Here is a 20,856-nt window from a genome sequence, read left to right on the forward strand (position 1 = left end):
CACGCATGGAGATCGCCGCTTCATCGACCGGCGATCATGTTGACCTTCCAACCCATAATTTGAACATCCAATCTTCACATTTAGGCACCTGCATAATCTTAGCCCCTGCACCACGTTTGTCATAAGCCTAAACATTGTAGTAAGTGCTGCCACTGCTGACTAACCACACTTCAACATTTACCAGCAAAAGCACCTGTCAGCGTCACACAAAGGAATTCTCCACCTCTCCCTCTGCCCTGCTTTGCCAGTCTTATTACTGCACCTCAGAATTTCCTCTATCATTCGTTCCAGCTTATTACAACCTCTCTATACAGATGCCTGGATTCAAAGTCCAGTCTACAAAAGAGTAATTAAAAGATTTAGTCCTATGTTTAAGCCAAGACCACGATTTAAGTTGAGTCATCTGCAGTATCTCTTCTACATCCACAACTCCCTGTTTGAACAGAATTGTGTTCCTTTGGTCCCATATACACCTCACAACAGCTGCCCAAATACCTTTCCAAACTTGATTCTGCTTAACACTTGCCTGACTACATTGAAAACTTTCAAAATGGTTCTTAATCTCATTATGTTGCACTAACGTAATTCCCAACCACCTTTGGCATATAGACCATACACGTTGTGCATATACGCATTCTATGAATAAATGCTTAGAAGATTCCTCCTTACTCCGACACAGTCCGCATTCAGTAGAAGTGACCTGCACTCCTCTTCTATATAGGCCTTCCCTTGTTGGAATTCTATCCAAAAGAGCTCTCCAAGCTGTTGTCAGCACGCTTGGAAAAGCAGTAACTTTCCAAAGGATATCAAAAACCTCCTGCTGTGTCCCATTCGCTTTCCTTGCTAGACATTTGTATGCTGAGTTTACTGAATATTTCTCTAGTTCCTCCTCCCCCCACACTCGGACGTCAGATATGTATCTCTTCACAGATGCCCTTGTAATACATTGGTGGAGACTGATCACCAATTCTGATTCCCACTCAAATCTATTCCTCCGCCACTGTAACCTCCACTGCCACTCGGAACCCTCCCACCCACCAACTTCTTCCACCTTTTGCTCCTGGTTAGCCGATAGAGAAAACAACCTCTGGAAAGATGTTTTTAGACTTGCATTACCAACCCACACATCCTCCCAGAATCTCACCTTGTCTCCTCTCCCTAGTTTCCACCGTAACTCTTTTTGGAACCACCCTTCTCCTTCCCCCTCTTTACAGACCTTTCCTATGTCCCTCCACCACCACGACTGGTACTTCACAGGAATACTTGTATAACTTGAACCTTCTTGCTGGAGACCATATTTTGACAAAAGCACCTCCTTCCACTTCCCATTCTCTTGCGAGATAAGTCTCCATCTCCATTTCGCTAACATGGCACAGTTAAGTTTTCTGATGTCTTTGATTCCCAGTCCTCCCTCTTCTTTTGTTTTGCATACGTCTTCCCAGCTTACCCATGAGATCGGTCTATTCTCCTTACCCCACCCCCATAGGAATCTTCTTTGAATGTTGATAATGCTTTTATAAACTGATTCCGGGGCTTTGAAAACAGATAGGTAGAAGAGGGGTACTGTTGTGAGCACAGATTTAATTACACAACTCCTACCCGCCAAAGATAGAAACCTCCCCTTCCATGCACTCAGTCTTGCTTTCAGTTTGGTCAGAACAGGTTCCCAGAATGCTTTTTTCCTTGGGTTCCCTCCTACTTCTAGTCCCAAGTATTTAAACGGATATCTCTGCAAGCCACAGTTTAAAATCTTCGAGTAGCAACTAAGAGAAGTATTCTCAACATTTATACCAACTAGTCTTGACTTGTGGAAGTTGATTTTTAACCCAGATGCTATCTCAAAGCCCCTTAGAATAGCCTTCATGCTCACCACATTATTCCAAGACTCCTCACAGAAGAAAAGCGTGTCATCTGCATATTGCAAGAACCTCACATCTACCTTCTTACTTCCAATTTTCAAACCCGACAAAATGTTGATTTTTGACGCCTGCCTGACTAGTCCAGCAAGGCCTTCTGCGACCACTGTAAAAAGAAACGGTGCAAGGGGATCACCCTGTCTCAACCCTCTTGTCGGTCTGAATTCTTCTGTTGGGCTCCCATTCACTAGCACTGATACTGTGGCTGACTCCATACATCCTCTAATCCAATTGATCCATGTGCAATGAAAATCCATCCTACCAAGCATATCATACATGTACTCCCACCTAACTGAATCGTAGGCTTTTTCAAAACCTACCTTAAGGCATAAGCCACTTTTCCCCTTCCTCCTAAGATCCTCAATTACCTCATTTGCCAGCAGAACACTATCTATGAGTCCCCTATCCTTTATAAATGCTGATTGGCTCTCATCTATAATTGACGGTAGCACTTTCTTTAACCTTCCTGCTAGCACTTTAGCAATGACTTTGTATAATGCACCCACTAAAGAGATGGGTCTGAATTGATCAAGCTTACTCGGATCCTTTACTTTGGGCACAAGTGCAATGAAGGAGGCATTGCACCCCTTGGGAATGTGGCCTGTTTTATGAAAGGCTTCTATAGCTGCTATAAAGTCTACCTTAAGGTGTTTCCAGTTCTTTTTGATAAAATTGAAGTTAAATCCATCTGGGCCTGGACTTTTTGAGCCTTCACACTGCCATACTGCCTCCTTGACTTCTTCCTCAGAAAAAACCTCTATCATACGTAGACTTTCTTCCGTGGTTAGGGTTTTAAATTCCACCCCATCAAGTCTAACCCCAAAGTCCTTTGTAGCTTTGAACCTGGTTTCAAACAAAATCTTCGCTTCCCTCCTTACTGTACTAGGCTCCTCACACCATAGACCCCCAACCTCAACCCCTTTCACTTCATTCCTTAGCCTTCTCCACCTTAGAGATGAGTGGAAAAACCTTGAGCATGAGTCGCCATGTTTGAACCAATTGGTTCTAGCCTTTTGACGGGTGAGTGATTCTATCTTTCTATCAGTCTCCCAAAGTCTCCTAGCTAGATCGGTTCTGGCCTGCCTCTCACTTTCATCAACATGACCTCTATTATCCTGGCAATCGTAGATCTCTATTTCCTGCAGAATAGAACTCTTGATAGAGTTTAAATTCCCAAAAACCTCCTTATTCCAAACTTTTAGATCTGTCTTTAAGAGTTTAAGCTTTTCCTTGAGCCCTGTTATCACATCTCCTTGGACCTCATATGATTTCCACCTTTCCTCCACCATCCCAACAAAGTCTTTTTCCGAGAGCCAGGCATCAATAGACCTAAAAGGCTTTGAACCTCAGTCCTTATCCAAGCTCTTAATCATCAAAGCACAATGATCCGAGACTTCCCTCCGTTGAACATACTGCTTACACATAGGCCAGCAGTGCAGCCATCCTTCTGTTACAAGTGCTCTGTCAATCCTGCTCTTTGCCATTTCGTTTGACTTAAACCATGTAAATTTTTTCCCAACAATGGGAAGTTCCAGTAATATGTTTGAGTCAATAAACTCATTAAACCCCACTATCTCATTTGTAAAGTCTCCCCTATCTGTCCCTTGTCTTTCAGCTCGTCTTCTTATAGCATTAAAGTCCCCGCAAAAACACCACGCCTCAATTTGTAAATCTTCTTTACATTTGGACAATTCCTCCCATAGAAGTTTCTTATCTTTTAGTGTACAGGCCGCATACACATTGACCACACAACATCTTTGGGCAGATTTCCCATGTTGTCCCATTATTGCTATATAGCCTTTCCCCACTAAGTGGCCCTCATACTTGAAAGCTGCTTTGTTCCACATAGAAAGAAGACCTCCAGCTCCATTTTCCCCTCCATTATGCACCCAACCAATATTGTTATCCCCCCATATAGAAAAGCACCTAGCATCTATTACTTCTACTAACTTTGTTTCCTGTAAACACATAAATTCCACTCCCTCTACCGATATACACCTCCTCAAATACCTTGCTTTTGTTCCTCCCCCTAGACCTCTAATGTTCAGATTAAAGATCAACATAAAAATCTGTTGGGTTACCCACCTCTGTAATCTTCCTAACCTCCAGATCTCTATCTTCCATCGAGTTGTATTCTTGAACCACCTCATCTTCTACCCCACGACATGCAAGCCCAATACGTTCTCCTATGCTCCATAGGTTTTCTGGCTCCTCCCTAATGACATTGTTGCATTCTCGGGCCTTCCTTTGATTTGTGTCACCGTCAGAATCAGATGTTGCGAACATACCTTCTCTATTTTCCATGTCCCTCTTCGAGTTAGGTGTTCTCTCACTCAACCTAACTAATCGCCTAGTATAGGTTTTTTGGTTTCCCAACTCAGTTGACGCTTTCAGCTTACCCCTCCTTGATAGATTTTTGCTTGGACTACCCACTTCTGCTTCTACTTCTTCAGGCAGTTCATGTGGCGTCGATCCAGATCTACTTCCTTTCTCCATGGGCAGCCGTACCTCTTGAATAAGGTTCTGCCACTTACCTGCTTTACTTTCTTTTTCCACCTCAGTTTGTGAATCTAAGGCTCCCAATTGGCTATCTCTAGCTTCTTCCTCGGCTTCGTTCACCCTTTCCACAGGGTGTTCAAAATAGTTGCGTGAATGAGACTGCCCAGTGGCTCCCCCCTTACAAAGTTGGGCCTCTTTTTCCTGTTGTTGGCCCAAAGGCAAAGTGGGCTGACTTTGCAGATCCCTACACTCCAAATCCACCACTAACGTAGCCAACTCAGCATGCCCATTTAGGTAATTTCGTGCAGCAGCACATAGGTGCTCAGACTGATAGCATAAAGCTGCCACCTCTACCTCCTCATTACCCTTGACTTCCTCTTTGGTGATTAACATAGAATCTTTATTCTGCATCCTAATTCCTCTCGTAGCAGTTACTTTAGATAGAGGAACTTTTGTCCTATTCCCACTCCAATCTTCTCCGTCCGCCAACTCCTCCTCCGATTGCCGGACCTCCCCTGCATGCACGTCCTCCCCCACACTAATGAACCTCGAAACATCAGATTCCTCCACATAAGTCTCTGAAGATGAGATGCTCTCTGAAGATTCAAAGTAGTTCCGATGACACATACACTGTCCTACTAGTCTTGTGGGCAGTTCTTCTTCAAGTAATATGGCCATCACTTGTCCATTAATCTTCATGCTCTTGGCCATTCTAGCACTGCTACTTCTAAGCACACAAACTTGAAGCCTTGCGAACTCCAAGTTTTCCCACATGACCGTGGACTCATCAATGGATATAAGGGACCCTACCTCTCCGACTACTTTCGTGAAACATTCTTTATTCCACAATGTTAAGGGTATCCCATAGCATCGCACCCACACTACTTTGTAATTCACAGCGTACTCCTCCGACCAAGGCTCTATTTTTTGGAAGACACTTTCAAACCAAGCCTTGTTAAGATCTATTAACTCCTCCAAATTCGATCCTTCTCGCAGAGTAAGAAGTGCAACGTTGTCCCCCATATATCTCACTCTGACCATGCTCATACCTCCTTTGACAAACTCTTCACCAAGTTCTTCAAAGTTTAACTCTTCCCTGAAATGCCCTACCAAGCTGTTTTTCATCCACGGTAGCACTTGTTTTTTGGAAAAGATAGCTGGCCCTTTCCACCTCCTTTGTGAGTTATCCTTAACTGCATCTGCATAGGATTTATTCTCCGTCTTCACCTTCCATACCTCCTTAGTTCTCTTTTGTTCGCGAGCCATCACTGTCCCCTCTTGCGGTTTCCTGGAGTTTCCTCCCTGATATACTCTGTTTACACTCCCCAGCCCTCTGTTTTCGCTCACCAGCCCTTTGGCTTCCAGCTCACTCCTCCTGTACTTCAGAATGTTTACGTGCAGCTTCTTGTTACCTATGTAAATCTGGTCAAGGTCCTTCTCCAACCTCCCTACATTCCTTACTTCAAAAAATCTAACGAACCCAAACCTCCTCCCCCATTTATTCACTCTCCTTGAAATAAATACCTCTTTAACCCTAGCCCATCTTTTAAAGATTCTGACCATATCCAGCTCCCCATATCCATTCGGAAAGTTTGCAAAGAAGAAAGTCGTGAAATCGTTTGAACTGTTCTGTTTATTTCGATTAGAATCAGCGCCTCCCTGACCTCCATTTCTCTTCGTCATAATTTTTTGATGCAGAAGAATGTTTTGGTTTTAGATGAACAAATTACATTTTCCATAGGCTATTACAATATCTCTTTGACTAAACATTCATCTCTTTCTGATAAATCTACTCTATTCACTGATATGCCTAATTGCAAATTACATCCAAAGTTGTTAACTCGATAGAAGAGAGAAAGTTCTAAGAAGGGTATTCAAGAAACAAGGGAAAAAGGATGGAAATAGCGAAACTCCCCTTAAGTTTATCTACCACCTAACTTACAATCCAAAATCTTAACGAACCAACTTATCAAAAACAACATAGACTTAATATCAATCAAATTTGATGTTGTTGCTGGGAATTTCATTAAATTTTAGTCTCTAGTTTTTTTATTCATCTGTTTTTTTTTGTTTATCCTTACCTTAAAAGATAAAGGAACTTTGTAATATTTTTGGGAATAGATTTTTAAATAAGTGAGGGTGTAATTAATTCTTGTTAGCTTACCTTCTTATTTGAGTAATTCATTGTTGGAAAAAAAAGAGAAAACGAAAAGATAAAAAAAAATAAAAATACAATCATGGAAACATGTTCAACAAAAAAGTTACAATAACAGAGTAGCTTCTAACATTATTCCTACAATTTCTGCTACCATTTTACATTCTCATAAATAGATTCTGCACTCTCATCCATAACGTGTTATGTCCTGCCTGTACATATGCAACAGCCATTGCCTCACTGTTTCCCACTGCTTTTTTCCTACACAAAAACAACTTCAATAACTACTATTTCAAACAATTCGTTAAGAAATTAAAAGAGTTTGTCTCTCAGAAATTATATAAAAAAATGTAGTAAAAACTTAAAAAAAAATTATGTATTTAAATAAAAAATATTGTTGTGCTCTCTCCATCCCAAAATACTCAAATTCAAGGCCCTTTAAATAAAAACTCACTTGTTGAAACAATCCTATTAAACTAATCTAAAAAAAATATTATTTTTATATAAACATTAACATAATTTATTCAGAGACCAAATACAAATACAATAATTAATATTTTAGTGAAAACTAAAAGCATAAGTGAACTTATTGTGTGAATTAGAACTATTATTATTTTTAAAATGAAATAAAAAAAATTTAAACCACATTACCCTACTACATACACTAGTTTGTATTTTTCCCCATAAAAAATGAATCTAAACCAAAATCTCCCTCCTTCTCTAATAAAAGCTTGAGTGAATGCAAGGTTTCCACCCACATTGAATTCTCTTGCTACAGTTTTGTTCAACTTCACCTACTTTCTGTCAGTGTTATTTATTTTGGAATAACTCCTACTCTTAATTTCAATATTTGGGGGGCCTCTTTTCCACCTATATATATGCCAAATATTTCCTTTTCGTACAATACTATCTGCAAAACATTTAGACACACCCAAGTTCTTGGTAACTAACTTAATGTCTTAAAAATGTAGTAGGAGTATTAGTTAAAGAATTAATAAGTAACATTTTCTTCTAAAAATTCATTTAAATGCATTCAAATCATATCAAAAAGTCATTGATATTTTTTTTATAAAAACTTCTTTTGTTGGTCTTCCACTTACATTATATGTGACTTAAGTTTTATACTCAAATTTGTAGTGTTCTTCTCTAATCTTGTAAAAATATATGTTAAAGTATACTTAATCTATATAGTTATTAAAGTATCTGTTTTAGTGTTTTTGGTTTTTTAAAGATTTTTTTATTAGTTTATCTAACAATTCTATTTTGGAGCTTTTATCATTTAAGAGAAGATAGTTTCATTATCTGTCAGAACTACATTTGACCTAGTTATTCATTTAAAGAAAAATTATAAAAAAGTTAAGTTAAATGAAATCTATAAAAGTCCCTAAAATCGTAATATTGAATGAAATCTAACTAGAAATATGACATTAATTTAATATTTTATAAATAATTAAAGTATTTAATAGACTAGAGTATGTTAAATACTCCTAAACAAGTCATCTTAGATATAGCAAGACCACATCTTACATTTATGTGGAATTCAATATTAAATTATTTCCCAAAAATATTAAACTATTATTAGTCTTTATACATTTTAGTATAAAAAAAGTAATTCCTTTTTTTATTCAACTTCCATATGAAATTGAAGGGGTTAATGATGTTTAAAACCTATTCAATTTTATACTTATTCTTTAACTTTTAAAACATTGGTTTTAGTATTTATAGCTTTGGTAATATAAAAAATCCGATCTCTGAAAAAAAGTGCTAAGTTTAGGGGCAAAATTTAGCTATTTTCAAAAGGTTTATGGATGAAACTTATAATTTTAGGGTAAAATCAAAATTTAAAAACATTTAGGTACTAAAAACACCATTAACTCGATATTTTTATATAGTTATTCAATTAAAGCAAATTTTTACTTTTCCTATATAATTAATACTCAGGTTTCTTCCACTAAAAAAAAAATTATATAAAACTAATTTTAAAGATCAAATTAATTAGTTACTACATTAACTAAATTAGATATCTTTTTATAAATTAAAAAAACTAATAATATCTAGAGTAGTTTCTATTATTAATAAAATATTATAAAATAGTTTCTAAATTGATATCTAATCATTAGCTATAAAGGTTTTAACTTTTAATATTTTATAATCTAAATTAGTCTCTATTAGTTTTTTAGAGACTAATTTATAATTTAAAATATTAGTAACTAAAACTTTGGTAGCTAACTTAGATACCAATTTAAAAATTATTTTACAAATTTTTATTAACAATAGAAACTACTTTAGTTACCAATAATTATTTAATCTCTAAAATAGTATCTAATTTAGTTAATATAATAACTCATTATTTTTTTTATCTAAATTTAATTATTATTTAATAATTTTCTTGTAGTCTTCTATCAGCATTTATAATTTATTAGATAAACATTTATAAATTATCATTAAAACGATCTTCCATTAACCAAATCTAACTACTTTTGTACATATAAATATATATATATATATATATATATATATATATATATATATATATATATAAAGCTTTAAAAACACGTTTTTAATATTTAATTTATTTTTAATATTAATAAAAAATATTGTATTATAGTTAATTTAATATTAAATTTTCTTTATTTTATAAATTATATATTTCTTTCTTATTCACAAGTAGTACATTATATTAGTGTTTAGTACATATGCATTTATATTTATCACAAACAATATTTTTTTATAAAATATTTTAGGTTAGACATTATAACAAAACCTAACATCTCAATTAGATTGATACTCTAAATTCTAACTACCATCTACCCTTATGAAAAAAATTAAAAAAAAATACTTCCACACAATAATTACTTTCTCTAAATATGTGAAAAACTTTAAAAACAATACTTCTACAATAAATATGTTCTTAATAAACCAAAGCAGCTGAATCCTAACATAGTCATAACATACCAAATAAGAATCACACTTTAACCACAAGAACACATTTGTATTTATGATGTTTATTCGGTTAACTTTTTAATAAGACACAATTTACTTTCGATATATTGAATTGGGGTATTATGTGTGATGTGTGATTGAATCAAATTAAATCCAATTCCACCACATATATGTGATATTTTAATTTTGATATTTAATTTATAGTTATACTTTTTTTATTAGTTCTACTTGTAATTATATATCCTATTTTTCAAAAAGAATTCTAAAAGTCTAAAACAAATTTAGAAATTACAATTTTATTTAATTTAATATTTTTAGTGGAATATATATTTTGTTTGCATTTAATTTTTTGATATATATGTTTTTATGGATAAATTAAGATATTCAATATCATAATAAAATGTTTTTCTTATCCATCCTTTTAAATGTCCAATTATTATGACTATGTAGTTTTAGCTAATAAATTATATATTATACTAAAATACTTTAAACTTATATAAACAAAGATTAACTGTTTCACACTTGTGAAGAATAATTATAAGTTTGGTCTTATTTTCATACAAATAAAGAGACACCTTTACTAAATTACCTTTAGTTATAGCAGCACTAAATAGGATTGCAACTTTTTTTGTATTTAAATCTACAAAACATGCCCTATTCTCTTTCTCTCTCTCTCTTATATTTGAGTTAAGGAGAAATAAGATTTAACACTTAATAATTCAAAACTAATAATAATATTTTTTAAGTACGATTATTTGAAGATTTTAAATAATTTAATGAAATTTTTTCTCCTAGTTAAGTGTCTTTTTATTCACAAAACGCGAATTTTAGATTTATTTTTGTTCAAACTAACAATATATGTTAGTTATAAAAAATTATTATTCATAAAGTAGGTGTGTTTGGATTAGGGAAGAAAAATGTAAAGATTTGAAAGAGTGAATTTAGAGTGATTTGAGAGGGAAGTGTGAAGAAAATTCGGTTGTTTGGATTAAAATATGTAGAGTAAATTTATGAGAAAAATTTATTAATGTTTGTGAACGATGTGATGTTCATGAGAGAATTTTGAATTTTAAAAAAATATTAGAATGTAAGTTTACAAATTTATCCTAATATTTAAAAATAAAATAATTTTGTTTATAAATTTTAGTTAATTAAAATTTTGTATACTTATTTTTATATATTATAAATAATTTATTATTATTAATTGCTAGTATTTATTTTTATTAATAATATTATTAAATATTTTTATTGCTTAAATTTATTTAATATTTAATATTATTTTATTATAGATACATTAAAAAAATTATAAAATAAAAATAAAGTTAAAAATTAATTTTAATATTATTATTTAATAAATTTATTTTAATTATTATTAGATTTTTAACTTATATTTGTTTTTATTTTTTTATAATTTATTATTATTATTATTTTAAAATTTATTTTAATTACTACTACTATTTATAATTTTATTACTTTTTTATATATTACTATTTTAAATTTTACGTATATTATTATTATTTTATAATTTTTATATTTATATTATTAATTTATTTTATTTGATTATTATTTTATAAATAAATTTATATTATTATATAATTATATTAGTTTTTATTATTATTATATTATATTACATAAGTGTTTTCAGAATTTTTTCTTTTCCCGTTTTGCATGTTGCCATTTTCTTCTTCTTCCGCAATTAGTTGCTTTCATTCTATACAATTTATTGGAAACAAACATAATATTCTTATGCAAATCAATGCCTTTCATATTCACTCGAATCCAAACTAAAAATTAAAGAACTTCAAATTATTCAAAATTTCGACATGTGAATAATATTTAGAGTAGATAGTTGTTTCGAATTCCAATTTATTATTGGTAGGAGTGATTCTTTATTTTTTTCATTTTTATCAATAAAAAAGTTATTAAAATTATATATTTTAAGTTTAATTAAATTTTAAGTTTATAATAAATATAATTTTTTTAATTAAGTTCCAAATAATTTTTTTTAATTAAGTATCTAAAATGCTTACATTTTTCCATTGAGTTTATGTATACTTGGATTTCGCGAGATGACGTAGTTACTATTTTGCATCGTTATTGTTTAATTGTCTCTACATAATTAAAAAATAAAAATTGTTTCAGTTAAACCTTAAATATTTTATAAATTTAATTATTTTTAATTGACTATTTGTCGTGAGTTGGTGTAATACGACTGTTTGACTTTATTTTTTATTTTAATATTTAATTTATAAAACAAAACGATGATTATTTTTTTTATAAAGATAATTAAATTTTTTTTTTACTTTTTATCGTCAATTAAAAAGTATAATTTTTTTAAATATTCAATAAAATATTTTTCTTTTAAAATAAATATTCAATTAAAAATACTCAAATTAAAAAAACACTTCAAACTTAATTAAACCGTTCTTTAAATTTTTACGTAGACACATGTGAACAACTAACTACATGAGACTTGTACATTCCTCTTAAATGGTGTGTTTGGACACACGTATCGGACACAGACACTGACACTGACACTGACACTTGTAGAACATGTATTGGTGAAATGTCTAATTCAACAAATATTTGTTGGATTTCTGACAATTATAACACGATTCTAACACAATTTTAAAAAAGAGAAACTCATTAATTTTTTAAAAACTCAAGTTTATTGTATAAATTTTTAGTATGATTATAAAAATAAGAAACAAATCTTTTTAAACCAACCATGAAAAATATCTTTCTACTAAAAGAAAAACTTAAAAATACTTGTGCACATAAATCTTTATTGTCAATTTATATAATTTATAATTATATAATATATAAATTCGTTTCCTCGTGTCTTACATAAAGATTATACGTATCTTCGTGTTCGTGTCCGTATTAGTATCGGTGTGAGTGCCATGTAAAACTACAATCTAAAACTAACCACCAGTCACCCTAATTAAAAAAAAATCTAATGGTTATTCAATTGATAAATGTAAACTTTTTGATTATTCAATAAAACAAATTATTTTAATATAGAAACTTAATATATTTTTATTATACTTTTTCATTACAAATTGATTGATGCAATATATCAACGCAATCTTAACATTTATTAATAGGTTCTACTAGAAAATCATTCTTAGAGAAGGAAAAAAAAAATAGTTGGTATACTGATTAAATTAAATATTATTTTAGAGATTAAAAAAATTATAGATATTTAAATTTATTTATGTTATTGATAAATAGTTTCTAATTAGCTACCAATTATATTTAGATGCTAAATTTGGTAGTTAAAATTTTAGTAACTAATTTGATACTAATTTAGAAATAATAGAAACTAATTTAAATATTAATAATATTTTTGGTATCTAAAGTAGTACTAATTAGTCCATATGAAAATTAATTATTTTTTGTCTCTAAAATTAATTTATATTTAATAATTTTTTATAAGTGAATACGAAATTGAAATAAAAGTTTCAACACTTAATTAAAATCTAAAATGCAGATCAGTATGATTTTATAAATTCTAAAACACACGAAATTGAAATAAAAGTTTTAACTCTTCATTAAAATGTGAAAATGTAAATGAGTATGATTTTATAAATGCTAAAACATCAAAGAGTATATTTTTATTTATTGATTTATGGAAACAGTAGTAGTAGAAGAAGATATAAAACCTAGGAAATATGTATTAAAATTTTTGCTGTTCTGGAATACAAAAATTCAATACTACAACTGTTTACCATACTTTCAGACAAAACAATGTTGGTCACTCTCATTTAATGTAAGACTGAAAATCTATGGCATTGTTGACTCCAACCACACACAAACACAATGGTAGAAGAAGTTTAGTGTATGTATATTGGCCACAGTAACCTATAGTACTCTACTCAAAGACAACCTATATATAGAACTTGCTAGCTGTTTCCAAGCCATTGTCATTAAAGTTTTCTTCCTTGTAGGAACCAAGGTGGGTTGGAAATTGAAAATTGGTAAATCAGATTATTTGCTTTCTATCAGGTGCACTCAAGCTTCCATGTTTATGTAATTGCCTTCTCAATGTCTATTTCTGAATACAGAAACCATATATATATGCATACTTACATACCATCAATTGGTGGTTAAAATCAACCAATTGCAACTGTTTCAGAGGGTAACATATTATATATGTTGATATTGTTTATACTTAGGGCATGTATGTCTCTGTCATTGTCCAATAAATGAGGAGCTACTGTGTTATTGATTATTATATATTCAAGAGAACTTTTCTAATTATATTAAGGGGACAAGATGCAATGCAAAATAAGGTTTCTGTTTCCTAAACCATTTCAGAGCAAGCATGGCAAAGAAAATGATGTGGACCTTCAATTAGTACCACATTTGCACACTAATTCCTTAAGATTTTGATAAAAAAGAAAGGGTTTGTGGAGAGAGGATTTGTATGTTTAGACATGTCCAACTGAATTGGTTTTTCAGAGAACTTGAGGCTTTATTACTGGAAGAAGAGAATTAATATCAAGAGTAAATGCACCCTGCAAGACATCAACTAACCACACACTCTTCCCACCTGCTAATATTTACTTCACTATTCTTTGAACCATTTTATATTCCATGCTTTCTCCCTTCTTCAAACCACTTCAAAATCCTTCTCTCTATTCTATATCTCTCTCCTGTGTTCTAAGCAGCTAGAAGCAACAATGGAGAGAAAAAGAAGCCATGCCTCTCTTACCATGCTTGCAATGCTTGTTGGATTGCTCTCTCAGAGCCTTGTCATTCCTGTAATGTCCATCACTGTTGAAGATCAGAAGAACTACTACACCCCTGATCCACATGCTGGAACTCCCCCCTCAGGTTTCTCCGATTCTCTGTGTAATCCTCTAACTTACAATATTAGTTCAATATTCATACAAAAAACACAAATAGTATATGTTTCTAACAACTTCATGAGCAAAGATGTATTTTCATAAATTATAATTTGTTGCTCTTACATTCATGGAGTTTGAAATGGACCAAGTTAGAAGTTTATAGAAGGTTTAGATGATATTGATGTACATTGTCTTGATATCTTCTTCACTCATTTCAGGCTCACACAGGAGTCCTCCTCATGGCCATGGAAGCTCTCCACCCTCACATGGTGGAGGAAGCTATACTCCAACTCCATCAACACCCTCTGGTGGAAACTGTGGATCATCACCCCCACATCATGATCCAACACCATCAACTCCATCAACCCCATCCACACCTCCTTCAGGTGGATACTATGGAGGTACCCCCCCAACACCCATCACTGTGAGCCCACCAACCACCCCAGTAGACCCTGGAACCCCCTCTATCCCCTCACCACCTTACACTCCTTCCCCATCTCCCTTCACTGGCACATGCAAGTAAGTTACTTTCACAGCTTTATAATGTAGATCACCATTTACATGAAACATTTCTTTTTTCAGAAAATGTTTGTTTTTTCACTATAATATACACATCCTTAGACCAAAAAGGAAGAGAAAGTTGTGACATGAAAAAAACCTAGGTTGTATAAAATATATCAAGTTACTTCCATAATTTTTACACCTGTTGATTTTATTCTGTTTTTTTTGTCCTTTCATGTCACCTAGCAGTTTATACCTATGAGATAAGGGTACAAGGAGAAGTACAGGGAAAAAAGTGACCTAAAATGATTTTTTTTTTATGTAATATATAATTTATAATAAGCTTTTACATGTTCTTTTAATTTAAACTTGTTACAGTAATTTTTTATAATACTCTTGTTTCTACTTCTCATTACACCATCAATTTATCTCCCTTGTCTCTCTTCTTATTTTTCAGAAGAACATTGTAAAACTTTTTCAGTGAAATTTTTTGTACACCCATTTTTTCTTATCTCTTATCATTTCATTCTTTCTTCTCAAGATGTACAAACTTAAAAAAATCAATTTTTGTGTGGATAATATGTATTTTTTTTCCTGTTATAAACCTGATGGGTGTTTTCCTTTAATGTTCAGCTACTGGAGGAATCACCCAGCAATCATATGGGGAATCCTTGGTTGGTGGGGAACCCTAGGAAGTGCATTTGGTGTGAGCAGTGTTCCAGGGTTCAGTCCTGGTCTGAGCTTGCCACAAGCACTTTCCAACACAAGAAGTGATGGTATAGGAGCACTCTACAGAGAAGGCACAGCTTCCTTCCTCAACTCCATGGTGAACAACAAGTTCCCTTACACAACCAACCAAGTGAGGGACAGATTTGTGGCTTCACTCTCCTCTAACAAGGCTGCACAAGCACAAGCTCAGCTCTTCAAGATGGCCAATGAAGGAAGAATGAAGCCTAAACCATGAGATTCATTATTTCTTAGTCTAAGTTTAGTTTGGTGTGTCAATTTACTCAGTTCAAAACATTTATATTTCATATTTATGTTAGTTTCTGTCATTTAAGCCTCTCACATGTGTTATTAATATGTCTTTAGATGGATATTGTCTTTCTTCTTCCAAATTTAATGCAAACTTTATGGTATTTGTTGAATAAACTTTATTAATTTCGAATATGCAAAGCCCCATTTGTTTAAATTTAAATGAATCACTGCTTTCTACATGTTATATTATTTCATATTCATAAGAAAACACTGTTTTTTTCCTTTTAAAAACTATACTAATTACTACTATAATTTTTTTAAACAGTTGTTTGAATTAAAAAAAAAATAAAGGTAATGTTTTCTTTGTAAAAAAAAAAAGTCGCATAAAAGAATCTTATGGTTCTAAGAAAAATCAATTTTAAGCATCAGGCTTTTGAAAAAATCAATGTGGTTAGAAGAAGGAATAGCTTCTTATTTAGAATTATTTAGGATTAATTTAATCTCTATGTGGTTAGAAGAAGGAGTAACTTATTTAGATATTTAGGATTAATTTAATCTCTATGTGGTTAGAGGAAGAAATAACTTATTTTTAGAATTATTTAGGATTCATATACCTAATGTATTATATTCTTTTCTTTTCTCCCCTTTTCTCTAATGATTATGCATTATGAGGTATTATTTTCAAGAGAGAATAATTAATATTAAAATCTTAAAAAATATATAATATAACGAGAACAAAAATTAAGAATTAGAATCATAGTTGAAGTAGAGATCATCTTAATTACTGAGTCTTGTATGCCTTAAAGATGCCATTTAAATATTTAGTTTTGTGTAGGATTTCTATTAATGGTGTAGCTCCGTATAGTGAATAGCCATGGCAGGACCAGTGAGTGAAATTAATCTGAAAGAATAAAGACTATAAGGCTAATAAAATTGACTTTTAAGAGGAACGTATATCATTATCATTAACTTTCATCATAAGATAATTTATTCTCTTTCAAAGTTATTATTATTTAATATTCAACGTACGAATAGTTTAATTAACTTTGAGAATTTTACTTGATTTAGTGTCTTATTTTATGTCATTAATTTAGATTATTTTAAGATAAGTTGTACGTGATTTGCTTTGCTTTGGTTTCATATATTTTAAAGAAAGTAACCACTGAGAGTTAGGGACGGTAATACAAACTCGTCTCGTATAGGTCCGTTTGAGGATGCAAGTTAATTTTATTGGTTCTGTTTTGTATGCCGGTTGACATGTGGACTACTTTACATAAGAAATATTTTTTAAATATTAATGAAAAATATTTTTTTAAATATAAATTTTGAATAAATTTATTTTTAGGTGAATTAGGTTAATGATGTCATAATATTAATTATTTTCATGATATATGCCTAATAAGATATGAATAAAAAATATTACAGTGATGTGATTTTCAACGAAATTTAAATTTCAATCATACTAATAAATTGATTAATAAAATATTTTATTAAATATATAATTTTTTTAAGGTAGTACATGTAGACACATGATTACTATTCTAATTTGAAAAATAATATATATATATATATATATATATATATATATATATATATATATGATACAATATTTAAATTTTATTATAAAAAAATTAAAGTCCGACTAGTGTATCTACCACTTGACGAATATTGAAAACAATCTATGCATTTTAAAAAGACAAAACACTATTAAATATTAAAAAACCATTATCAAATTTTGTGAAGGTGTTATGAATAGGGATTGAGGGTAGTTTCTTCCTATACCTCCATGTCTTTCTTCTTGCACGTCATACTTCAAAAAATATTCAAATTACCCTTTGACATTTTTATTGAATGTTTTTTCTTTAATTCTGAAATGTGGAATTCAGAGACTTCTTGAGTTATTGAATCTGGAAGTTAAATGTCTTTTATTTAGTTACTATAGCAACTAATTATTTTTTATATCTAAAATTGGTTTTTATTTCATGTTTTTCTTGTAGTATACATATTAGTAACGAACATAAAACATCAAATTTAGCAAAGAATGTAGATACTATTCTTATTAGCTTCTTACTTAACATGGATCCTATATGGTTGAATGAAAAATTAAAGAAGCATTCCATTTTGTATGTCTCATTGATAAACTAGTGGTCCTCACATAAATGTTAAATGATAACTAATAGGAGTGTGCAATTGTATTGTTAATACCCATCAAACAAAATATTGGGTAAAAAATAACATTTTAGGGTTTTGTGTATCATGGAATTATATTTGTATATAGTGGTGATATTCTATTAATTATATAATAACTCTAGTAGACAAGAAAAGTCCATTCAAAGCAAACATTAAACCATATTCTTAATTTACTATAGATAGATATGGATACTAGCATTGTTGAAGAAAACATACCTATAAACTAATATCCTTGTATAGAATAAAGAAATAAAGAAAATGCATGCTACCCATCATATTTTTTTTTATCGGGAACATGCTACCCATCGTAATAAGCTATAATTGCTAACACATCAAATTTTAACACCAAACACTAATCTAATAGAGAAGAGAGAAATGAAGAGAGAGCATATAACATAAATCAAAATATATACCCTAAATTAAAACCACATATATTCATTAAGTCCAAATAAGCTTCACTAATAAGCAAAGAAGACAACCAAAATATCAAAAGAATCATACCTAACATCAATAACTCTAATAATAATAATAATAATTAGAAGTATAAAAGAAAACAACAACAGATTCATTCCTAGAATCACCCATCAAAGGTGCAAAGGTACAAGGTCGACACCATCAATATAGACAATTTCTTTTGCTACAAAACACAACAAAGAGTGAGAACATTCCACATAAAACTCACAAAGCAAAAATCAAGTAAATTATATTCAAATCTCTTCAAAAAAGGGTGTCGATACTAGCCAAACCATGTTAAACCCCACGGTAGTCAGAAGGCCAATAATGTTCCACGATACATGAAGAAAAAGTTCAATGTTAGCAGCCACCACAGTGCAACATAACATATAATAAACCTAAAATTAGTCAATAATTAATCACTATTTTGAATACACATACAAAGTTAAATTAATTGTTTGCATCCCAAAATCAAATTCCAATGAAGGAAATAATTAATTAGTAATGATCTGTTTGATTTGATTATGAACAAGCCAAAAAATCTTGTAAAAATAAAAACAATTCCGTTTTTTCCTTTCTTGTATTTAAAATTGTCTTTATTAAGGAAATAATAATTATCAAATTATATGTAATTATTGTATGCAATATTTGACGATATTGTACCCAATTATATGCAATTAATTTAATAATTATAAAATCTCAGATTAGTATCCTACCTAATTAGATTGTAATTTGGAGAGAGGAACTCCCTATATATTTCTTATACATGAAGTGATGTAATATACACATAAGACAATAAGAAACATCATCTCTTCTTCTTACCATTTTTTATCATTTTTTTATATGGTATCAGAGCACCGATCTTGGTGCCCTGACAGCCTCTCCATTTTTATCCCCTAAATAAAAAAATCATGTCTGGCAAAGAAGGCACCAGTAACGAGTCCGATAGAAACCTCATACAACGCTTCAATGCCGAGCAAATTCAACAATTGGCAAGGGCTATTTACTCGCTCAACAATAACGGTAAAAGTGACACGTTTGTTAGCTCTGCAGGTCTGCTTGCCCATAACTCCTTCTAATTCTGCTTTTACGAAACCATGGATTTTGGATAGCGGAGCAACCCATCACATTGCATCTAATTCACAATTTTTCACACACACTTCATCATCATTTATTTCAAATGTTAATCTGCCCACAGGCTCAACTGCGCCCATCTCATCTACCGGCACAATTAAATTTAATGACAAAATCACTCTCAAAGATGCTCTTTGTGTTCCTTCTTTTAATTTAAATCTCATGTCCATTAGTAAGATAACCAGTTCACTAAATTGTTGTGTCGTTTTTACTCCACATGGTTGCGTTTTACAGGACTTGGCTACGGGGAGGATGATTGGCTCGGGTAAACAACACGCAGGCTTATACTACATGTCCCCTTTTCCAAACCAAGCCCACGCATCTCAAATATCGACCGATCCCGATTTATGGCACAAGCGCCTTGGACATCCTTCTCCGGCGTGTCTACAACTTGTATCTTCCTTACTACCTATCCCTATCAGTAAAAATCTCATTCCCATTCATAATCATTGTAGTATTTGTCCCAAAGCTAAACAGACAAGGCTACCCTTTCCTTTAAGCACAATAAAATCTCATTCTCCATTTAATCTATTGCATTGTGACATTTGGGGTCCTCATAAAACCCCAACTCATTTTGGAAAACGTTTTTTTCTCACTATAGTCGATGACTATACTAGATGTACTTGGCTATTTCTTATGAATCACAAATCTGAAACCCAACATCTCTTAGAGTCATTCATTACATTTGCACAAAATCAATTTCAGGCATCTATTAAAACCATCCGCGTTGACAACGGACTGGAATTTATTTCAATGTATGATTTTTTTTCTCAAAAAAGTATTGAATGTCAACGCACTTGCGTTTACACTCCTCAACAAAATGGAGTAGTAGAACGCAAACATAGACACAACACGAGCCCTCCTATTTCAGTCTAATTTACCATTAGAATTTTGGGGAGAATGCGTTTTAACCGCCACATATATCATTAATCGCTTGCCATCACCTTTACTAAAAAATAAATTACGCAACTGTTGTTTCACCTAAGCAAAAATTTGATCTGCGTGCCCGACAATGCATCTTCATTGGTTATCCTCACAGTCAAAAAGCATACAAATTATTTGATATAGATGCAGGCACTTTTTTTACAAGTCGGGATGTCATCTTCCATGAAAGTGTTTTCCCATTCTGCCAACAGTCACAGACACAATCCTCACCTCCGTTACAAGGTATTTTGTCCACTATTGACATTGACTTACCCACTCCTGTCCAACATTCACTCGATCAACCTTCTTC

General features: G+C 31.7%; 1 protein-coding gene across 2 annotated transcripts; it reads left to right on the forward strand.

The window, feature by feature from the left end:
* The first annotated feature begins 13,389 nt into the window (after nt 1-13,389).
* Nucleotides 13,390-16,037, forward strand: LOC137831137 (protodermal factor 1). Of its 2 annotated transcripts, none has more exons than XM_068638689.2 (3): nt 13,390-14,352; nt 14,585-14,885; nt 15,501-16,037. In XM_068638689.2, exons 1-3 carry the CDS (start codon nt 14,199-14,201, stop codon nt 15,829-15,831), a joined length of 786 nt encoding a protein of 261 aa, XP_068494790.2. In that variant the 5' UTR covers nt 13,390-14,198; the 3' UTR covers nt 15,832-16,037. The 2 variants fall into 2 exon arrangements, with proteins under 2 accessions (XP_068494790.2, XP_068494789.2); XM_068638688.2 differs by having other exon boundaries at nt 14,003-14,370.
* Nucleotides 16,038-20,856: the final 4,819 nt, after the last annotated feature.

Source organism: Phaseolus vulgaris, chromosome 6, assembly GCF_051622355.1.
Source record: "Phaseolus vulgaris cultivar YP4 chromosome 6, ASM5162235v1, whole genome shotgun sequence".
NCBI lineage: Eukaryota > Viridiplantae > Streptophyta > Magnoliopsida > Fabales > Fabaceae > Phaseolus > Phaseolus vulgaris.

Coding starts and splice junctions, on each gene's coding strand:
- LOC137831137 (XM_068638688.2), top strand. CDS start 14,199: ATGGAGAGAAAAAGAAGCCATGCCTCTCTTACCATGCTTGCAATGCTT. Junction 14,371..14,584: donor AGGTTTCTCCGATTCTCTGT/GTAATCCTCTAA, acceptor CACTCATTTCAG/GCTCACACAGGAGTCCTCCT. Junction 14,886..15,500: donor CCCTTCACTGGCACATGCAA/GTAAGTTACTTT, acceptor TTTAATGTTCAG/CTACTGGAGGAATCACCCAG.